Below are 21,062 nucleotides of genomic sequence, written 5' to 3' on the forward strand. Positions count from 1 at the left end.
TCAGTGTGCCCATGGGTGTTGAAGAAGGCCTGCGGTGCTCATTGTGGCAGTGAAGCCATGAAGAGACTTGGAGAGAAGCTGGTAAATGCTGGTGGATGTTCATGACCTCTTCCCAGCTCTCAGCTTGTAGGGGCAGGGACAAGCAAGATCTTCTGTGGTGAAAGGTGTAGCACTGGGGGATGTGTGATCCCAACACGGTGCCATGTGGTCCTCAGCACAGGGCCAGCGGCGGTGGGAAGAGGACATCTGATGTGGACACAGAAACGGGATGTCTATGTGCGGTTTTGTGGCTGAAATGCCTTCTCCAGCTTTCTGTGGCCATGGGAAATGCTGGTTCCTGTAGCCAAACCAAGGTTTTTCTGTAGGAGAACCACCTACCAAGTCCTTGTTAATTGCTTTTGTGGTAAATTCAGTGGGGGCTGAATGCCACTAACAAGGATAGCTGCTCTGCAATTAATTATCTTCAGAAGGAACTGGGATTCAGCCAAATGCCAATGAAGTCAGAGGGAAATGGGAGCTGCACCACGCACGAAGCAGTGAAAGAGCTTCACCTGCACTCTAAGAGCTGTAGCATTCCCTTCACAAAACCAGGTGGATACGTCTTTCTGCAGTTCTTTGCGGCCACTTGTCACACCACAGCAGGCCATTCCTTCTCCAAGTGGTGTCACTGGCATCCTGTGCCAATATTTTAAAAGAGAAACTTACCTAAGATGAGAGAAAACATTACCAGCCAAAGGGAATGGCTCATCCAGCACATGGGTATTGACTATTTGGATAAACAGCCCAGAGGTCTTGCCTAAGTTTCCTTCGTATTTCAAGCTCAGCCAGCCTCCTCTTTTCCAAAGCATCCCGCCTCATTAGAAACACCTTCTTTTAAGAAATCATTTGTGTGGAATTGCTTTCAGAGCACAGGAGAGGGTAAGGCAAGCTTCCTGTGGGCAAATAGATGAGAGCTGTAAACATCAGACAAGGGAAATGGATGATCACCCCAATAAAAAGCACTCTCACGGTCACCGCTGAGTTACTGGGAGATAAGCAGTTGTCTTTGTTCCCCATGACTCTGGGCTGCTATTAGCCAAATGAAATAATTACAATTATTCAGACCAGGCAGTTTAAGATTCCTTCCCGTGCTCCTGCTCCACTGCCCCACCTACCTCCGTGTCGAGGATTTACAGGTCTGAAATTTGTGAAGAGACCCTGCAAACATGCTCAGGGTTTGGCACAGTAAGAGTGCACGGGATTTACTGCACATCCTGCCTAAAGCTTACCTGCAGAGGGACCATGGCCATTTCTTCCAGTTTCTAGGAAGAAAAAACCCTACCAAATCTGACTTATGTCAGCCCCAGTCACACCTTGGGTACTACACCTGAGTCCTGCTCATCTGACCAGGCACATCCCAAACTTCAGAGACTGCAAGGAGGTTTTTTCTCTCTGTCAGCAAGGCAGGAGAGGGGTTTGTTTGTTGTTGTTGTTTGTGTTTTTTTTGGTTGGGCTGTTGGTTTTTGGTTTCTTTTTGCCAAACTGGGGGACGCATTGCAAAAACACCGTGGCCATTTGCAGCACCAAACACACACATATGTAGCACAGGATATTGAACGAGGACAGCGTTGCTGGTAGGTGCAGTCGTTCTCATTACACCTGCTGCCATCTCTCACGAGTGTTTTAATTCCTAAAGAAGTAAGTGGAAGGGCAGCACTCACAGCCAGCGCTGTCATTAGTGCGGATGGGTAAATGTAACGCTCGGGCATTGCACATGCTCTGGCAGAACTTTTCATCTGCTCCTTTCATTACCCTTCAGGTTTATTAGAGGCCTTTCCGGCGTGTCTCTTTTCTGACTTATTCATCCAAGAATGACGCCGAAAATGCTTGAAGAGCCAGTGAGGATGGAGAGGGGAAGAAGCTGTTGGAGAAGGAATGATCCGTGCCTGAATCAGAGAGTAATGCTCTGTCTGCTGGTGAGCTGTGCGGTTTGTTCATGTGCTTTTATTAAGCTAAGTGAGCTCTTTTAAAGTCACCTTTTATAATTAATTAAAAACCTGAAAAAGGGTTGATGTCTTATTGCTGTGAAGCCCCTTTATCTCAGGGCTTTCTCTCATTACTTTGATGATTGCTCAAGAGCAAGCCCGTATTTCTACTGCCTTATATTTATCCAAATTGCTTAGCACAGATGCTGCTGGTGTAGACTTTCTTACTGCAACTTGACCTTGACCAGGGTGGCGTTGGCCAGGTCACCTTTACAGCCAAAACCTGCCTCCCTGCTTGGCATGAGGAAAGCAGCACAGCACCCAGAAGCCTTCCTGCCCTACCACTGCTTCATCCCTAAGATGGAGAAGGCTCAACCTTCGTTTTCTACAAGCAGAACAACCAAACGACAGCCTCTGAGCAAGTTACTTGTGGCACGAATATATTGGCAGCTGTACGGTTTTTTTTTTTTTTTAATCCTCCTGCCATACAGAGAGGATAAAATTCCCGACACAAACGGCAACTCTGCAGCAGGTACCTGCCATAATTACAGTAATTATGTTGTCTCCTATGAATCGGTGACAGTATGGGCTTAATGAGCCGCTTCCTGTTCGGCAGGTTGCTCCCAGCCCCTCGGATTTGCAACTGCAATGCAGAGCTGTCTCCGAATAACGTTAACCCTTGCGAGGAATGTGAGCACACTGGGGATGTGCCCCATGCACAGCCAGGTCTCCCTCCCTGCCAGGAAAGCCTCCACAAACCCCTGCACTAAGGCACCAACCTTCCCTGCAAACCCCAAGTCCCCTGCCCTTCGTGCTGGAGATGCTCAGCCCTACAAACCACCCCACTGACACGCCGGGAATTGAGGAGGATCGCGCCGTGTCCCCCAAGGGACCTCATTAAATCCATGGGCTTGAGCGTGGTGAAGGTGTAGGGAGGAGCGGACTCCTCATCAGCTGCAATTAAAATCTGCTGCCTTATTAACATAATAAGGGAACGGTGCCGGAGGAGGTCTCAACAGGAGAGCAGGACTCCTCCTGCCTGCTGGTAGCCCGATGGGGACAGGGCATGGCAATGCATTCCCCCAAAGAGCAGAAATGCCTGAAAATATAACAGAAGTAGATCGAGAAATGTGAATTTTAAAGCAACTTGCTTTAAGAAAAGCTGAAACCAACCATCCTATAACCAAAGGAGGCTTGGGTGATGCTCTCAACTGGGCGTATCCAGCCCCTGTCCCATGTCCCACACTGTGTTCGGGGTAAAAAAGAGATGACAGTGAAGGACAAGCAGTTTGGTGGACTTCTTTCATACCTAGCCCATTTATTTGCTTTGTAGAAAAGTCATTTGGATTTTGGGTAGCTCTGTAAGTGTGTGGAGGCCTCAAATGTTCAGATTTATGCCTACATTTGTGTGATAACTCCCATGAGATGTGCAGCTGAGGAGCGTTGAGCACGTGCCTCCGACTCAAAAGGACTGACAGCAGGATTGAGAGTCAGCCACTGACTGATTTCAAAAGGATTTACATTTGGGCTTGGTGTGACTTCACCCAAATTATGATTCTGCGTAAAACAGAAGCCAACCAAACAAGAAGTCTTGCACCCTCGGGTACCTGGGGAGCTCAAACTTCTGCCTGAAGGCATGGGTTGGTGCTGAGCACGCAGCCAGGGACAGGACGCTCAGCCTTCCTGCAGCTCTGCTCCTCTCCTTACATTGCAGCTTGTCAAAGGGAAAAAAAGAAAAGAAAGCTAACAATAATTTTAGCAGACAGCACACGTGGAGCTGTCAAATAATACAACCAAGGTAGCAATTCAGAGCTCCGTGCAAATAAATGCTTGCCTGAAATCCTCTGTTCCCCAGCTAGATAATGTCAAGTCAACCCAAAATTTTAGGCACGCTGTATTCTTTGACTTAAGCTGCCCCCTTTGCATTTTCCCTTCCCCTCGTGGCTAATGAGTCAACGAGCACTGACTGAGCTGGATTTTCAGATGCTTTGCAGATGAAGGGGATTCTCCGCCTCGGGCCGAGCCTGCAGTGACATCTCGTGGTCCCCTGCGATGTGGGGTGCTGGCTCCAGGTGGCACAGCCCCAGCCAGGGCCACGCAGCCACCTGGGCTGCTGCACTCACCGAAAACAACCAGCACACACTGATAGTAACTGCTAATAACCAGCACACACTGATAATAACCAGCACACATCTCCCAGGGGAGTTTTCTTAGCCTGGGGCAGCTGAATGCCCAGACGAGGAAACAAAACGCACACCTCATGCCAAATCCCTTCCCCTTTACCTGGGGAAACTCCAGAAATGATCCTTCTGTGCATGAACAGCTCGTGAAAATCAGATCATCGCTCAGAGAGCCTGCAGCTGGGCTGTGCTTGCCTGCAAAGCCCCGGTGCTTTTAACTCGAGACAAGCAGAGGAATCATCTCCCTCCTCCTGCCTTTGTACCTGTCTGGGACTCACATACAAGCAGGATGCTTTGCCCTTCACTTCTTTTGTTGTGGCTCTCAGATGGTTTCCACTGAAAACCAGCATGCTTGGTGGTGGTGTCTTAGAGGAAATTAAACCGGACATCTCAGCGTTATCTCACTTACCATCCTGCACTCCACCGTATTATTTCACCGCCTACTCATTTGTTTTCCTCACGCATGAGCCCATTCAGAGAGAATCCCATCTCTCTGAGACTGTTTAGTCACAGAGAGGATGCGATCAGCCTGCACAGAACTGAAATCACACCAAGGGAATCGTTTCTTTTCCCTGAACTCAGGGCACCAACATTGTTATGCAAAACAATAGCAAGAGGAGGAAAATGGTTGGAAACCATCACTGAAACACTACGGATCTGCTGTGCTAAGAATCCCATGGAAACCAAAGCAACAGCAACTTATCCTCTAAGTGTCTTCTGTGTTAATAAATACATATATAAATATATACAGACAAAGACTCACTACTTTTTCCAGGGCAAAATAACTAGACAGCAGCAAAGATTTAGAGAAAACAACGTCACCCCTGCAGCATGGCTGCGACATTCCTATGTGTTGGTTTGCCATCAGATAAATCAATGTTTAGGCTCAGATCTGCAGCACCTGAGTCACGCCAGGGGAACTTGCAGAATTTAGACACTGAAGACCACAATTGGGATTTGAAAAGCCCCTCCGTGCTCCCCAGTCCATCAAAATGTTTAATCCTGGGAAAAGGGAGGTGTGAGGTGTATGAGTGAGCAGCCAGGGCACTGAGCTGAGGGCTTACCTGCTTACGTTTCTTATTCTCAGGTCCTTATGTTCACATGTTTTCTAGACTTCTCCTAAGTCTCGTTGCTCTTTTCTGAACTGTCTACAACATTTCCTAACAAGCGTGGCATACAAAACCAGCCCTGCAGCTTCAGCTGATCCCTCACCAGAGCTGAACAGTTGTTTTATGTCATGTAGATGACAACCTTTACGCACCTCTGTGTATGTGTCCACTTTACAGCACCACAGCACTGCTACAACGGGTCACAAAACAAGCACAAGACAACTACTTGACCTTTTCTCCTGCCAGGCTGACCTTTAATTCCTCTCTGTCCTCTCTGCAACATTTGTCAGTCCTGTCCAATTTCTCAGGACGATTTGGGATTCTAATTCCACCCTTCAACATGCTTACAACCTTACCTGCCTCAATGTACGAAGTAATTGTCTTTTTTTCTGCTTACTCTGCCTGAACTAGATCTCAAAGCAGTCGCTCTAATCAGCCACCAGATCTCTCTTACCCATCACCATAATTTTGGATGTGTGTATAACGTGATCTTTGGCTTAAACTATCTTTCAGATGTGTTGCATTAATAAGCAGAAGACTAATCTAGCCAGCAGACTGGTCTGAAGTTCCAGAAAGCGGTGATCAAGTCAACCATTTAATCAAGTAAGCCTTGGTTCTGCTGCAGTCTCTCACTTTATTTTTGGTGCACCCCTCCAAAACCCAACAACAACAAAAACCAAGACACACAGGCTTTGTTTGTTTAAAAAAAAAAAAAAAAACACCAATTTTTTACTGTAAGCACTGGTAAGAAAACACAACGTAGTGAACCAGTAGACCACCTTCCCACAGGGCCGTCCGTAGGCACCTGTGGCATGTTTGAAAAGTGCACGCTGTGAAAGTAATCTCTGCATATAAAGACATTTTACAGTTGTAAAACAGATTCGTAATTATATTTAAGGCAATGCTGTTGATGTTTTCTGAGGACAGCTTAAACATAATATTAAGAGGAAGGGAGAATGGGAAGACCTGCCTGATGCTTTAGGAAGAGCCTTCTTCCTGACTTGTAAAAACAAAAACCATTAAGAGGAGCAGGATTTGAATCCCCACGGGAAACAGTCCTATATGTAAATCAGTGAAACTAAATGCTTACTTCACATTGCTCAGCACTGTAATTTCTGTTCTTTCACCTCTTAAACCAGATCATAAAACTCTGGTCTGCTTGCTTCAGAGTCCCACAGTCCAGCAGCACAGCACCACAGGACCAGATGCAGTCGATTGCCCTGACTGATCCCAAAAGGTATCAAGGGTTGAATGTGACATTCAGAGTGACAAAGTTACTGCCAGCTTTGGTAAAGAGGTTAAAGTGAAAAACATTTGTTCAGCACCTTCATTTCTTATTAAACGAGAGAAAAGATGAAAATTAAAACCAATTCAAAACATGAAAACCCATTTGCATTCAAATTCAAGCTATTGCAGATCTTTTTAGCTCAAGCCCTTCTGTCATCAGAAACAGTAAATTACACCGTGGTAAGTAGAAGTCCTGCATTTTAAGGCTGCTTTTCCACCACGTCCCATTTAACCTTTTGACTCCATTTTAATCAACACACAAACTGGTGTTAACATGAAACAAACTTGCTCCATCCAGCCATGCTGGAGTCACACCGACATCAGACCTCGTCCTGCTTTCAGCCACTCACGCTGACAAATTCTTCACCCAGTCCGAGGGAAGAACAAGCCAACTGCCCAATTGTCCAGGACGTCAAAGGATTCTGCAAGGTACCCACAGGAAACTGCTGTGCTAACTTGGACCAGGAATTGCATTAAGAACGGAATATTCCTAGTCACTTTAAGGAGTTTGTCCCAAACAGGAATATCTGTAAACGCAGTAATAAGTCAGAGAAGATATCTTGTGTGAAGAAAGGGGAAAAAAAGAGCTGATGTGGAGCAAAAGAGAAAACCTAGGAGAGCAGTGGGAATCACAGAACAAGTTTAGCAGTGGAAATGTGCACCAAAAGGATGTGGATACCTGAAAGCAAGTGAAAGTCTGACGGTATTTCAGAGAGTTACAGTCAGTGAAACACTGAAGCATTTTTGGTCCAATAAGACGCACATGAATCCTAAGTATAAAGTGCTCTCACAGTAGTGTGACTAGTTAGGATTCTGCTTAAAAATACAGCTTCCAACCACAGAGCTCCTTATGCCACGGATATTTTCACTTGTACACAGGAATTAGTACTTGGAAGCTCTGAAAATATTTTTGCTTCACGTACTCTTGAAAGAATAGTTAAAAACAGTGAAAAGTATGAAATTTGGTGCCCAGCAAGCAGTCCAGAAGAGAGAAACTCCATTAAACTCTGAAATTTTACATTATTTCAGTATTTGCTGTGTGCAAAGGAGCCAGTTCACTACAGAGCCCCAGATTCTTTCAGTGACTGGATGTAACTGGTGGCCTGAAGGAATCCACAACCCATACAGCCCAACACCAAACTGAGTTGCAGTCGTTTTGTGAGCTGAAGGAACAACTCTGCTTATAACCTTGAAGATCTTGATGGCATAACTCAGTTCCTCTCGTCACTGGGATGTTTCCTGCAGCACTAAGAACATGGTGCTTCAGATGTACTGCTCTTCATCTCTTCCGTTCATGAGCAGCGACCACTTGTCCCCTTCCTCCTCAAAAAAGCCATTATGTCTGGGCAGCTTGTCTGAAGTCAAGGAAGAGAGAGAGACTTGACTGATCTGATCCCAGGGAGCGGGTCTGGATGAATCCCTCCTCCTATCATCCATCCCGATGTGAACACTGATTTGGGAAGGAGTCAGTGGCTTCATGCGGCCTTGAGCTTGTGCCTCGTAACTTTCTGTGTCTGGCTTCTTATAACTAAGAAGAGAGAGAGAAAAGACATTTAATATCAACAGGTCAATGTGCGGAAGTGACTTTGGCATTACAATAAATCAGAAACTTCTCATAACCTGATTGCTATCTGCACTTCAGACAAAATATTAATGGCTAAGAGCGGTGATCACATGGCATTACGACAGTTCAAACAGTAAACGAGAAGGTCTCTCAAAATGAGGTTTTTATTCAAGACTGTGATCTCACTGAGCATTCACAGGATCAGAATCATGATGCAGTAACAGATTTCCTACATTAGTTGACACTGCACTGTACACTACAAAAGGCCCAAGCTACAGTAGAAACATTTGACGGTTTGGACTAATTTCAGAAACTCTAAAAATTCTGATTTTAAAAAGATGCTTGTTCACAAAGCTCTTAAAACTAGGCCCATTGCAACTGCACCCAAAAAATGTAGAATAAAATTTAATAAAATTTGAAAAATCTTGTTACATTTCACTTCCAATAAAAGAAAAGCAGGATGCTTTCACCAGCTGCAAGGGCCAAAAGAATAAACATACTTTGCTTCCTTTTCTCCTTGGCTAAATTAAAAAGACTAAATAATAAAAACAGGTGCAAGTCTTTCAAAAATCATTTACTGCTACTTTACGGAGAACTCTCATTTGAATTATTTGTTCAGTTGATATCCACAACAAGAACAGTACCAATCATTACCTCCCTTGGTACTGAATTTGGTTCACAGTCTCCAACACAGCTGCCCTTGTGGCATCCACTCACTACTTCAGCTGATAATTAAAGAAGACTCAATATAGTCTTAAGTCTGGGTGTATTCATTATAGTGACATCCAGCTCTTTTGGAGCCACAAATTAGACAGAACAGCCCCATGCTAAAGGGCTGTCAGGTGTTTTTAGGTATACAAAGCCCAAACTACTGTCTCGTTTGAGCTGCTGACAGCCCCCCAGCTGCTCAGTGTAAGCCCACTTGCCATTTCAGCTGCAGGGAGGACAGCACGACGGACACAGAGGAGGCTGCCATAGCAGCTGATCCCATCCAAGGCTGAAGCACGAGGCCAACGGGCATGAACACACCTAGCAAAAGAGCATATGGACGTCAGCCAGGGCAGCTTGTCCCATTACAAACATTTCTGTCCCTGCGTATCACAGAACAGAGCAACGTGACTTACTGAGACCTCTAGAAACACAACTAGATAAACGTGTATTTACTTCGTTTTAAATATTTCCCTTCAGTTGCAAGAGCTGGGCTTTGCACAGATTCAGCTGCAAGACTGCAGCCACAAGGTAAGCCCATTTGTTCCTTCTGCACGTATGAAAAAAAGCAAAAGCAATAGAAAGACAAAGCAACAGGCCAGGCAAACGAGGGAGAACTTACTGACAAAGAAAAAGAGAACTGCTAAAAGTAAGTTTTAAGTTGGAATTTGGAGCATGAGAAGACGTCTGACAGAAGCAGGGAGAATCTAAACAGTATGAGAGAAAATGTGCAGTTCAGGCTGAAAAAAAGAGCGAGCACCACGAAGTGGGATGATCTCTCTCATGAGAGGTGGTTTAGAATATACTAAAACTGATCCCCATGTACTGCTATGTAAAATAAGAGCTTTTTAAAATTATTTTTTATTTTAACTTATAAGAATTCACTCATAAGATCTTAAAATTTGGAGAATATAGACTTCCTCTACCAGAATATAAGTGTACATATACACTTTGTCCTCCCTCCCTCTGCCAACATTTAGATGCTTCAGGAACCTCTCTTCAGTTCCTTGAGCAGGAAATCCTGCAAGAGACACCACAGAGCTGAGCACTGCTGCTGTCTTCCTCAGGCTGAGCTCCAGCAGTCACCCACCTGCTGCTATTGGTATTCCAAGCAGATTATAGATTAAGGCAAGGATCAGATTTATCCGTATCCTTCGTACTGTTCTCTTTGATAAGTGAATACTGGCAACAACATCTAGCAAGTTGTTCTGCAAGACAGAAAAGCATCGAAAGGTTTCCACATGCAGTCTTCAGAACACCAAGCTAAAAAGAAGAGCAACAAAGTGATGAAAGAAGCCAGGTCAAAACTGTAGTGCTCACTCGGATGAGAACAACATCTGCTGCTTCAATGGCAACGTCGGTGCCCGTTCCAATCGCGATTCCAATGTCAGCCCTGGCTAGTGCAGGGGAATCATTGACTCCGTCACCAACCATTGCAACCTTCCGCCTCTCGTTTTGGAGCTCCTGGACCTTTGCAACCTTGTGAGAAGGAAGAACCTCAGCGAAGACTTTTTTGATCCCAACCTACGTACAAAGAAAGAAACACGTGCGTGTTGGTGATATGCTTCACGCCAAAAGGAAAGGCCACCTGCTGTTTTTAGGGCAAAGCAAACAAAGGAAGATCACCCAAACTAATTCTAGTCAAGGCCACACTTGCAGGCTGCACAGAAAGCCGATGAGCAACGTGTTTTTGGTGTAAAAAAAGGGGTTGATTACAGTCCCCTTCATCATTACCACAGAGAGGCTGGCAAACCATGCACACGTCAGAGTCATCAGGCACTTACACTAGGGAAAACACACATCAACCTAAATATGCAAGTCTCAGGGAAACCGAAAATAAAGTAGATGGCTGGATAAATTCATCTGTCCACACCTCAACTAACCTGGAGATGCTTAACCAATAGCTTAGTGCTGCAGTTGAAGAACAGAACAGAGGTGGGTGTACTAAAGAGGGCCGTGATAACACCCCTGGTCAGGCTGCTTCATCAGGTAGAGATCAGCTTTTCACTACAAGAGGTAGAAGTTACCTTTTTACGTTTCAAAAAGTAACATTTCAAAAGTGGCTCCCCATTTTTCCATTGGAAAGGAAGTAAGTGACAAAATTTCAGTGAAAATGTGGGTTGGCACAGAGTAAGCTCCTTTGAAAGCTTCACCTGGGTGCCCGCAGCCATAAATCAAAGTCTGTTTCTGAAAAACTTCTTCCCGTAACAAAGAAAGGTGGGGTGGGGAAGCACTTTAAAACAACTGAACGCAAAGATGAAAGAGTGAATTAAAATACGGTCCCAACTTCCAGATCCCAACTTCCCTTACTGGGGACAGCACTGAATGCTTGCCTTCACTGAGGTCTTAATGCAGTCACTGGACTTTACCATGCCATACAACTCCACCTGATTTTCAGTCCAACAGAAGTTAATCTTTCTTTAATACATCCATGGAAACTCTGCTTACTCCCAACCCACTGGAATAAGCAGATCCTTGGAAGCCCATCACACATTTTTTTTAATGCAAAAAGGTACCTGAGTAGCAATGGCTTTTGCAGTTTTTCTGTTGTCTCCTGTTATCAGCACCACGTCTATTCCCATGTTTTTCAGCGTGTGCACAGCAAGGGCTGCCTCCTGCTTGACAGTGTCTGCTATGGCAATCATTCCACACAGGGCACCTTCACAAAGAGACATCCTGCGTTAAAAACAGCTTGGGGCAGCAAAGGGGCAACGAAAGAGTAGGACTTTCCCTCCATCACACCACGGTGGCTTGTAAAGCAACATTTTCTGAGCAGGATCGGCTTTCAGAAGCCTGAACCACCATCTGAAGTTTTCTAAGCTATGGCCCCTTTCTTACACACACACACACCCCTCTCTTCTATCTGTTCCAGATCCAACAATAGGCTCCTTTGATAAAACTCCTGGACCAGGAAGAAGGGGAAAATAAGGGGGTGGCTTTTAAACATGCCCGACTGATAGGTTTTATGGCATGGACAAATATGATTGAGGGTCAGAGAATGTTTTGTGCCCAGGTCAGGCGTTGAAGCTATTCCTCCAGGACGCAGTGTATTTGTTTTTATAACCCCTAATCTTTCAGGGTTGGATCTCTATCAAAATTAATTACTTCTCTACAGGAATGCTCTGCCCAACTTCCAACACATCGACTGAAAGGCATTTCCGTGTTTTCTTCACATGACTTACAAAAAACCCATACTGTTTTATCGTTGCATGGTACCTTTTCAACAGTAAGGCCTTAACAAGGTTTCAGTCCCCAGTTTCCCTGGTCACTCTCACTGCCAATAACAGGAACTCCAAGTGTACATCAGGGTCCTGATTTTCAGCATTTGATTTTGCTGGACCCTGACAGAGCCCCAGTGGAGACATGCAAAGGCCTCTGAAAATTACTCTGTGGGCACATCAAGATTATTTATTCACTGATTAATTCAGAGGCCCCAAATCAAGATCACAGGTGCACTGGAAATCAATCACCATTACAGCAGCTTCTCGTATTAAGGTGTTGTCTAGGATCCTTTTCTGTGTGGCACAGAGCAGAAGCCCTCTGGAAAAACTCATTTAGACTAATCTAGCGTTTCTTTTATACTTGGACAATCTAATGAACTCCCACGTTTATTCATGAAGTATTTTGAGATCAGTAATGCAATGGGTCAACCTGAAATCCTTAAGTGATGTAAAGTCAGGGTGGGATTTCAGTTTGTGGTTGCACACCCTGCACCAGCACTGCTTTTGGGAAGCAGGAGGTTCAGAAAATAAAATTTAATTTAAAGTTTACCCAACAAGATCTTTAAACACTGAAAGTAAATATTATTATTTATACCATTAGAAGTTACTGTGATATTGTAATATCATAAATTGTATTATTATACATTATATATATAATATATATATTGTATTATTATGCAAATACTGGAAGTAATAATAATAAGTAGTAGTAGTTGCTCGACACTAAATTACCAATGACTTGGTTCATTTTGTTTTTATCCTTTCCATGGTAGAATCATTTGACATTTATTAAGCCTCTCCAAAGAACAGCAGTTACCATCTATAGCCACTAATACGGCAGTCTGTCCTTTGGTTTCGTGGTCTGTCATTGCATCATTTACATCATTTGCGATGTGCAAGCCATTGCGCCGCATCCACTCGCGATTTCCAATCAGTACCGAGTACACGTGGGAAGCTGATGGACCTACGTGGAGAGAGAAAAGAAAAACAAGAAATTTACAAAAATTAGACATGCCAGAGACATTATGTTTGAGAACAACAGTTTCAGGCTGCACTTGCTATTGAAACACTCTGCAGAGGTTTTCTTTTGTGTGAGTCTTTGACTGGGAATGGCCACATCCAAGACACTTCATCTGGGGGCTTATCGAACGAAATGAGGCTTATTTGAAGGGCTGCTGTCGTGGCCAAACCCAAACGCATCGCCACTACCTGCTGACAGCTCACAAAACTTTTCTCCTTCAAGACTCACTTCTGAGCCTGTTTATACACAGAACTGCGTCATGAACTTAATGGAAGTATTTGCACATATTTGCCTCTGTGAGTTCGCATTGTTTTCCTGGATAAGCGCAGCGTGCACATTTCCTAAATGTCACGCCCCATTGTTCTCACAACTAACAACTTCTTTCAAATATAAAGGCTATTTTTGGTAACAAAAAAAAGTAGTTTTGTTCTAACAAACAATGAATTGACAATGAAACAGTATGGAGAGCTCTTCATTAAGAAGTCAATCCAACTTCACAAAAGCCATCTGAAGCAAGAGAGAAGCTATTACATCAACACCATTCACACACGGCACAGTTCTGATGATTAAAGTTCTTATTTTATTTAATTCTTCTAATAGCTTTCTCAAAAAGGTCAGAAGAGACACAGTCTTCAGAGAACTGATGAGCTTCTTAAAGAAGGCTTTCAATATGTATTCTTTCTCTCATACAATAACAAAGATCAAAGTGCCTTTCAGAGAGCCTGAAACAAAAATAAATTTGTTGGCTAAATCAAAAACATTACGCACTGAAACTTCTATTGTGCACCTGCTGATTATTTTTTTTTTTAATTAAGTGCCTTGAGAGATATTGAAACAGAAAACAAAAGGTCCAAGTTATTACAGAACTAAAAGGTAGGACATAAATGTAGCAATAAGATAACGTATGTTAAAGGTAATCGCTCCAAGTAAGAAGATCATGCTAATTGTCAAACTTTGCTCTCTGATGGACCATTCTTCTGTCCAAAAGGGACCTTGCTGACTGTGGCTTATTGCCTAGGTACTGTGCAGACTTTTGGAGTACTCAGCACTGTAGCATTCAGATCCTTAATTAGGTTTCTGAATTCCAGAGCAATTGAGAGTAGGGGAGAAGAGAGTTTGAATTTTCATTAAGGCTTATTTTTGTCCCTCATGTTCTTTGTCTCTCTCTCCATCTTTCTGCTGTTCCTAGTCTGGCAGGATTCGTTAGCCCTTGGGCAGAAGTACCTTCTGATTCAGGGAGCGCGATCAGTGCGTTATCTTCCAGAGGAACGCTGCTGTCCCTGCTCCTGCTAGGATCCAGCTCACCCAGACCCTCCTCGGCCATGCCCAGGACAGCCTCAACGCCGCCAACTTTACAGCTGATGCCACAGCCTGGGACCGCCTGGAAGTTGGTGCAGTAGCCCAGGCTCTGAGTGCCAAGCTCCTGCAGATGTAAGCAGAGTTCGCCGTCAGTCAGCGTGTGGTACAAACATTAGACAACTCCCACCAAAAAGAGACCTCATTGCTCCTCTTGACAAAGACTTAAAGCAGCACAGAGCAGAAATTAAAACAAGGATGTCCTAGATGTGCTGGGGTTTTCAAAGGCAAAGAGGTTACAGTGTTGGTTCATGACCTCAGCCAAGACTTGGAACTAAAAAAAAATACTATGGCAAGCCATACAGCCTCTGAAAAGATGCAGCTTCTAATTAGCTTCACAGACAAGTGGCTGTGTGGCATCAGATCTTATGTATATATACAAACACATATAAGGACAGTGAAAAACTGCATCTAATCCCTGTGATCTGCTGACCTGGTGGATGATTCTACTAAGGAAACTGTTTTTTTGTTTTGTTTTGTTTTTGTGGAGTGAAGGAGCCAGTGAGTACCTTCAAGATGAGAAAATGAATTATCAGAACCCTATAGGGCTTTTTTTTTCCAATCCATTCATTACTACCAAGTTATTCTGGCTTAGCTCTCAAAGTCAGAACTGTGTGTACCTTTCAGTGACCTCATTACAATGTCAAGATGATAAGGCACATGGTAAGAATACCTGCAAACAGTACAGCATTTGAATTCATATAACCATAAGCCAGTAATAATTGGTGCATGTGATAATGACAGAAGTATCACGAAAACTAAGACAAATTTGGAAGCAGAGAATGTTATATATAAAAGAGGCAATTGAATCACCACCTACACTCTATTTTTCCTTCTAAATTTACATGTTAACTACTAAATTTCACCACTGAAAGATCTATCATTAGTAAGTTTCAGATTCATCAGCTAATCACAAAAAGCCCAGTGACTTTTCTTAGCAGCAAGAAGCTGGTTATTTTTAAAGCATGTTTCCTATGTTGGTTTCTATTTGTACCTTCATTCTTCCTGAAATACTTGATGAACACATGCGATATGTAAGTGACCTCTAAGGATCTGCACAATTTGTGAAAACGTGAGCAATCTATTAATTCATTTGTGAAATTCACACGTATCACAGGACAGTATTCATGTTTGGTTTAAAGCTGTTTGCTTAATCTATTCAGATAAGCAAATGACTAACAGAAGTGACTACTACAACCAGGTAATATGTGAAATGTCACCACATATATTTGCTTCACGATGCTATTTTAAACATAAGCATTCTTCCTGCATGTATTCCGTAATCCTTTCCTTTTTTTTCCCCTGTTATTTCTGGGAAAACTTCATCAGATCTTGCCTGAGGACTCCATAGAATTACCAGAAAGCCAAAGCTTAGAATATGCCTTCTAGGTATCACTCAGAGTAAGATGCACAATCATAAAATCCGCCAGCTTTTCAGACTGTTACTTTTCAGGGAGGCCTGTCCCTCTGGAACTTGCTCATTTCACACAACATCGCTGCATTCGTGTAGATCCCTTCAACCCTGAGGTGAAACAGAAAGGCTCAATACCTCTTTGCAGTATTTAGTGACTGCCACACCTAAAGGATGCTCGCTGCTGGCTTCTGCAGTGCCAACCACTGCCAGGACCTTCTTCAGAGAGAGCACAGCTGTGTCTCCCAGCAGAAGTACCCTCATCACTTTAGGAACTCCACAGGTGATGGTCCCAGTTTTATCAAACATCACGGTCTTGATCTGCAAGAAAGAAACCACAGTCACCACCTAAGCTGTGTGATCATAGGGATGCTTGCATGCTTCAGGCACATAAATGCAGGCAAGAGATCAATAATCAGATTAGTGTAACCAAATCAAGATGAATAAACCTACAAAAGTCAGGGATTCCTGCACTGTGAACTGCCTGTGCAGTAGGACTCCTTATGCCTTTTTACTCATTGCCCATATGGCTAAAATATCATGCTGTACCTGTATCGGGATCTCAGACAACACACTCACTGCAGGACTTGCACTTTGTGTGTATGTATTCCCATGCAGGATTCATGTAATGGCACCTTACTCACTTTTACCATGAGGTATGCAATACAAGGAGGGCTTTTACAAATGCTGTTCCAAAGGATTAGCAGCAGCATTTACGAAAGAGGATTCAAAGTTGTTTGGAGATAGAGCAGGTGGGAGAGAATTCAAGAAACTGCAACAAATTCAAGAAACAATGATCTAATCAAAGCCAACCTCACCAAATTCAGCAATCACTTGTTAGCCAGCCCTGTGGGTCTTGAGGAATCAGCAAAGAACCAAGAAACACGGCCCCACATACACCAAAACTCAAAGCTAAATTCTCATCTTGAAAAATAAACACAGCACAGAGGAACACATAAACTAAAACCCTTAAAGTCGGCACCATTTCCATTCTCAGCTATTCCAGCCCATCAACCCTGCAGAATCCAACAAGTCACCTGATTTTCCAAGCCCTGACCCAACTTTTCCCTGTAATCCAAAAGTTCAAACCAAATTAAAACAAAACAAGCTAACACTAATTAGAAGTATTTTTCCTGTTTCTTTTCTTTTGTAGTTGTTGTTTCATTTTGCTGTTACTTTTGTATTTGTTGCTTTTTTGTTTGTTTATTTTGCAGAGCCTTGTGGTCTCTCATATCACAGTTTTATCATGTCCAGTAAGAACAATAATTATCAGTCTGATTAACTTATTCTTACTTATCCCTTTCACTTAAGTTATTCCGTTTATGTCTAATCCAGTCTCCCATTACATAGTTTAAACTCATCTTCTTCTTACTGGCTTTGGACATGTCAAATCCTTTTTCCTCCTCTTTTCATCAGTTTTCTATGTTGCAACAGCTGGGTAAGCTACAAAAGTACAAATGAAGCATTAACCTTGTGTGCCATTTCCAGGGGCTTTCCCCCTTTGATGAGAATACCGTTCTGTGCAGCGACTCCTGTGCCCACCATCACAGCTGTTGGGGTAGCCAGGCCTAAAGAACAGGGGCATGCAATGCTCAGCACGGTGATTGAGGTTTGAAATGCAAACCGCAGTATCAGTTCAGCTTTTGTAACATCTTTGTTCTGATTCTGCAAGAGAGGGGGAAAAAAACAACAACAAAGAGATGCATGTTTGCTGATAGTAGAAGATAACACACATGCGCAATCATATTCATTTCAAAAAAAAACAAAAAAACGAAAAAACAAAAAACACACATTTACCCAGAAACCTCCAGGATAGGAAAACAATCTATTATTGTTACTGTAATGGTAGAGAAACATCAATATTATGAATTGTTTATGGCAGTATTTTGTGGCTTTCTTGCTGCTCAAGCACACATATGCTTCAGGACTTTCTGTTGGACACCACTAGCAGAATTACTCCTTACATTAACACTGACTCTGCTTTCAGGCTCCTGGATGATTGTGTAGCTTCCTGGCCTTCCCTTCATAATCTACCAAAGGAGAACCCTACATCCAGGTGCATGGATTGCCACAGTTGCCGAGCATAGCAAATATACATCCTAAATATAAGAGATCACCTTCCTTCTAACGCCAAACCCACTATCTGCCATGGAAGAGGATGTCCAACAAAATTTCAAGCAGGATAGGAACGACTCAGCTCCTTTCAATACAGTTATAGATAATGTTTAATCCAGAAGAAATACCAATAATTTCAGTTTGTACGAACCCCATGCAGAAATAAGGGCTAAAAGCACAGGTATATTTATACCTGCAAATATATTTTAATTAGTTTAATTATCTATTCTGTGTAGAAAACACCACACTGTACAAAAATATTTGGCATGTTACAATATCAAACCCTACACACAGAAGGTACATTAATTCATATACTTCACATAATTCGTGTAATTCATGAATAATGAATTCACATAATTCATGGGAGATGTCACTAACAACAAAATCCAACTCTTAGCGAAATTACTTACAGGAAAATATTTCTGAATGATATCAAACTTTATAAAACCAATTGTGATCCATACTAACAAGGTCACTGTAGAAATAATGATGATAAATGGAACAAAATATCCACTAAACCTATCTGCCAGTTGCTGGATAGGTGCCTACAAAAAGAAAGAGAGAGATTTGCATGTTTATGATCAAAACACAAATATGCAGAATTCATGAAAGCAATAGTCTTTATCTGATTCTTTTTTTTGAAGTCTGGAAAAACAGCAGTTTGCTGAATGCATAAATATGTCAGAATATGGGATATTTTTTCTAATTTAATCAAAATCTGTGAATAAGGCTTACTTTCTATTACTTTTACCTTTGACATCTGAGCTTCTTCCACCAATTTCACAATCTGTGCTAGGGTGGTATCGTTACCAACATGGGTTGCGTTAACAAGAACTGAGCCATGCGCATTTATAGACCCAGCGATCACCGTGCTCCCAGGCTTTTTAGTGACTGGCATGGCTTCCCCTGGAAAGAAACAGTAAGAATAGATGTGCCAGACCAGTGCAAGCACCTCTAGTGACACTGAATTTAGTCCATTAGCACACAGCACATTGCATGCTAGCAAAATCAGCATGCTGAACAATAATGACATGAAGTCACATCTTGTTTTTGTCTTCTGAAGCTATGTATAAGTGGTGTCATACTTCTATAAACCTTTTTCTGGGTTTATTTTTGCAGCAAATGCCTTAGCAGACGTCTCTGGCTCTTCCTTTTCAGCCTGCCTGAGATCTAGGGCTCTCATTCTCTGACCTCCAGAAACATAATCCCCTACAGCCTACAAACACCAGTACCCAGATTTTCCTAAAATAGGCCATGGTTTCTCATGCCTTCACTGGAACTTTGAGACACATGGGAGGGGAAATAATCTTTCTGAGTATCTTGGCTAAGAAATGCATCACAAAATAAACAGCCAAATGGACAGGGTCACTGTGAGAGAAGACAGCTAATTTTGTGGCACCCAAAACACAGCCTATTAAAGTAACAGAAAAGATTTAGGATAAATTTTCTGTGTATATTATGTTTATAAAAAACTGTGAATTGGCAACAGCAAAGTGCCAAAAAATCATGTAACCTGAGGACTGTGAACAGGAAGACACAGCACAGCTCCTCAAACCACAGAATGTGGTAGCGTACAACGAACAGATGGCTCAGTCACCTCTATTTTCTGTGATTCTGCTTAGTAAATGGGCCAGAAACTAGATCTTATGCTTCATTCCTTCCTTTCCTCAACAACAACAAATTAGCATTACTATCCCTGCAAATAAAGTCAGCATCAGCCATCTCATTCCCTTCCCAGCTTGTTAATAAATCACTTAATTAGTGAAGGAATTTGGGCAAGGCTTTATTTGATTAACTGGACAATAATCAGTTTAATCTTCAAAAGCACAACAAAGTTGATCAGTCCTCTAACAAATCCAGCAAGCTGCCTGGAAAAACACTGCACTGCTTGGTGTGGTAGTCACCAGCAACTGTAGAAGCTGGGGGTGGATGGAAATCCTACACCTTTCCCCAGAACAAGAGAGCCCGAACACCTGGATTATGAGAATCCCTCTTTGCCATTTTGTTCTGAACCTCTGAGCTACAACTTGTCCTGACCTTTTGTGAGACCAATAATTGAGGAAGAAGCTTAAATTTCCTTAATCCTAACCCTCCAGCATGCCATCGCTCAAAAGGGCCAGGAACAAACTGATTTTAAAAGGAACCACTATGAATTTCTCCAATTGATATTTTGTACAGCCATGGGAGTTTGTCTCCATTTCTTCCACCCTCAATTTTCAAAGACTACAAAAGTTGTCTCTGCGGCAAAGCTCCTATTCTCACATTGTCTCTTCAAGAATCTCTACAAAACCTTTATTTTCTCTTCTTAAGGCAAGCGATAATGACTGGTTCTCCTAAAATTAAGGGTGCCCCCTCCTCCCTAGGCAAAGAAATACATAACTACATCAAGCAAGCCAATAACAATGTAGAAGCTACAGATCCTTTAAGTTATTTATAAGAATTACACAATCAAATAAATCCTTAATTAACAAAAAGAAATGAAATTTTCAGAAATTATGTGTAAGTCCCATGACCCTTAATGAGCCCCAAGGTGTGAGGTTTGCTTTCTCTCTCCTTGCTCACTTGGCAGTCCCTCTTGGAAGCCCTGTCTGAAGTCCATGCATATAGACCCCAGTATTTCAGCTGTATGTCTCCACTGCCCTTTAGAAAATACTTCTGAAAAGGTACCACCTCTGCAAATATAATCCTGGGGAAACTGCTAACATCTCTCTGGAATAATGACAACAGAGTTTAGCTTCCATCCATCCCATCAATACATCAGTAAAAGTCACTGAATTGAGCTGAGATGCTTTGTGTTTGTTTTTTTTTTAAGCGTGCGTGCAGACAGGATTTAGACTGAAGCTCACAAAGCCCAGCCACAGCGTTCATTAGGCTGGGAGGTTATTCAGACAACACCTTTTGGTTTGGGGCTGTTTTCTTTTCTTGTATGAAAAAGTTACAGCAGATTTCATCCCTGAGTAAGTTAAAGGGAAATTACCAGTAATGAGAGACTCATCTGCCATAGAACTGCCTTCAATCACCTTTCCATCCACAGGGAACTTTCCACCTGGAACAACTTTTACAATATCACCCCTTTGAACCAGTTCAACAGCTACTTGCTCCTCCCTGCAAAAGACGCAAGTAGAA

The 21,062-nt window shown here is 42.7% G+C and overlaps 1 protein-coding gene across 7 annotated transcripts in view; it reads right to left on the bottom strand.

Annotated features, from left to right (window-relative positions):
- Window positions 1-5,867: 5,867 nt before the first annotated feature.
- ATP7B (ATPase copper transporting beta) overlaps window positions 5,868-21,062 on the bottom strand; it is a 43,484-nt gene continuing 28,289 nt past the window's right edge. For all 7 annotated transcript variants that reach the window (XM_013095105.4, XM_038173953.2, XM_038173968.2 and 4 more), the window contains 12 exons: window positions 20,914-21,041; window positions 18,688-18,842; window positions 18,347-18,481; window positions 17,292-17,486; window positions 15,960-16,142; window positions 14,279-14,477; window positions 12,851-12,997; window positions 11,329-11,471; window positions 10,133-10,336; window positions 9,903-10,020; window positions 9,031-9,133; window positions 5,868-8,068 (listed from right to left, as the gene is read on the bottom strand). In XM_013095105.4, the coding sequence (XP_012950559.4) occupies window positions 7,804-8,068; window positions 9,031-9,133; window positions 9,903-10,020; window positions 10,133-10,336; window positions 11,329-11,471; window positions 12,851-12,997; window positions 14,279-14,477; window positions 15,960-16,142; window positions 17,292-17,486; window positions 18,347-18,481; window positions 18,688-18,842; window positions 20,914-21,041 (1,975 nt within the window). In that variant the 3' untranslated portion in view covers window positions 5,868-7,803. The remainder of the gene's footprint in view (window positions 8,069-9,030; window positions 9,134-9,902; window positions 10,021-10,132; window positions 10,337-11,328; window positions 11,472-12,850; window positions 12,998-14,278; window positions 14,478-15,959; window positions 16,143-17,291; window positions 17,487-18,346; window positions 18,482-18,687; window positions 18,843-20,913; window positions 21,042-21,062) is intronic.

Source organism: Anas platyrhynchos, chromosome 1 (genome assembly GCF_047663525.1).
Source record: "Anas platyrhynchos isolate ZD024472 breed Pekin duck chromosome 1, IASCAAS_PekinDuck_T2T, whole genome shotgun sequence".
NCBI lineage: Eukaryota > Metazoa > Chordata > Aves > Anseriformes > Anatidae > Anas > Anas platyrhynchos.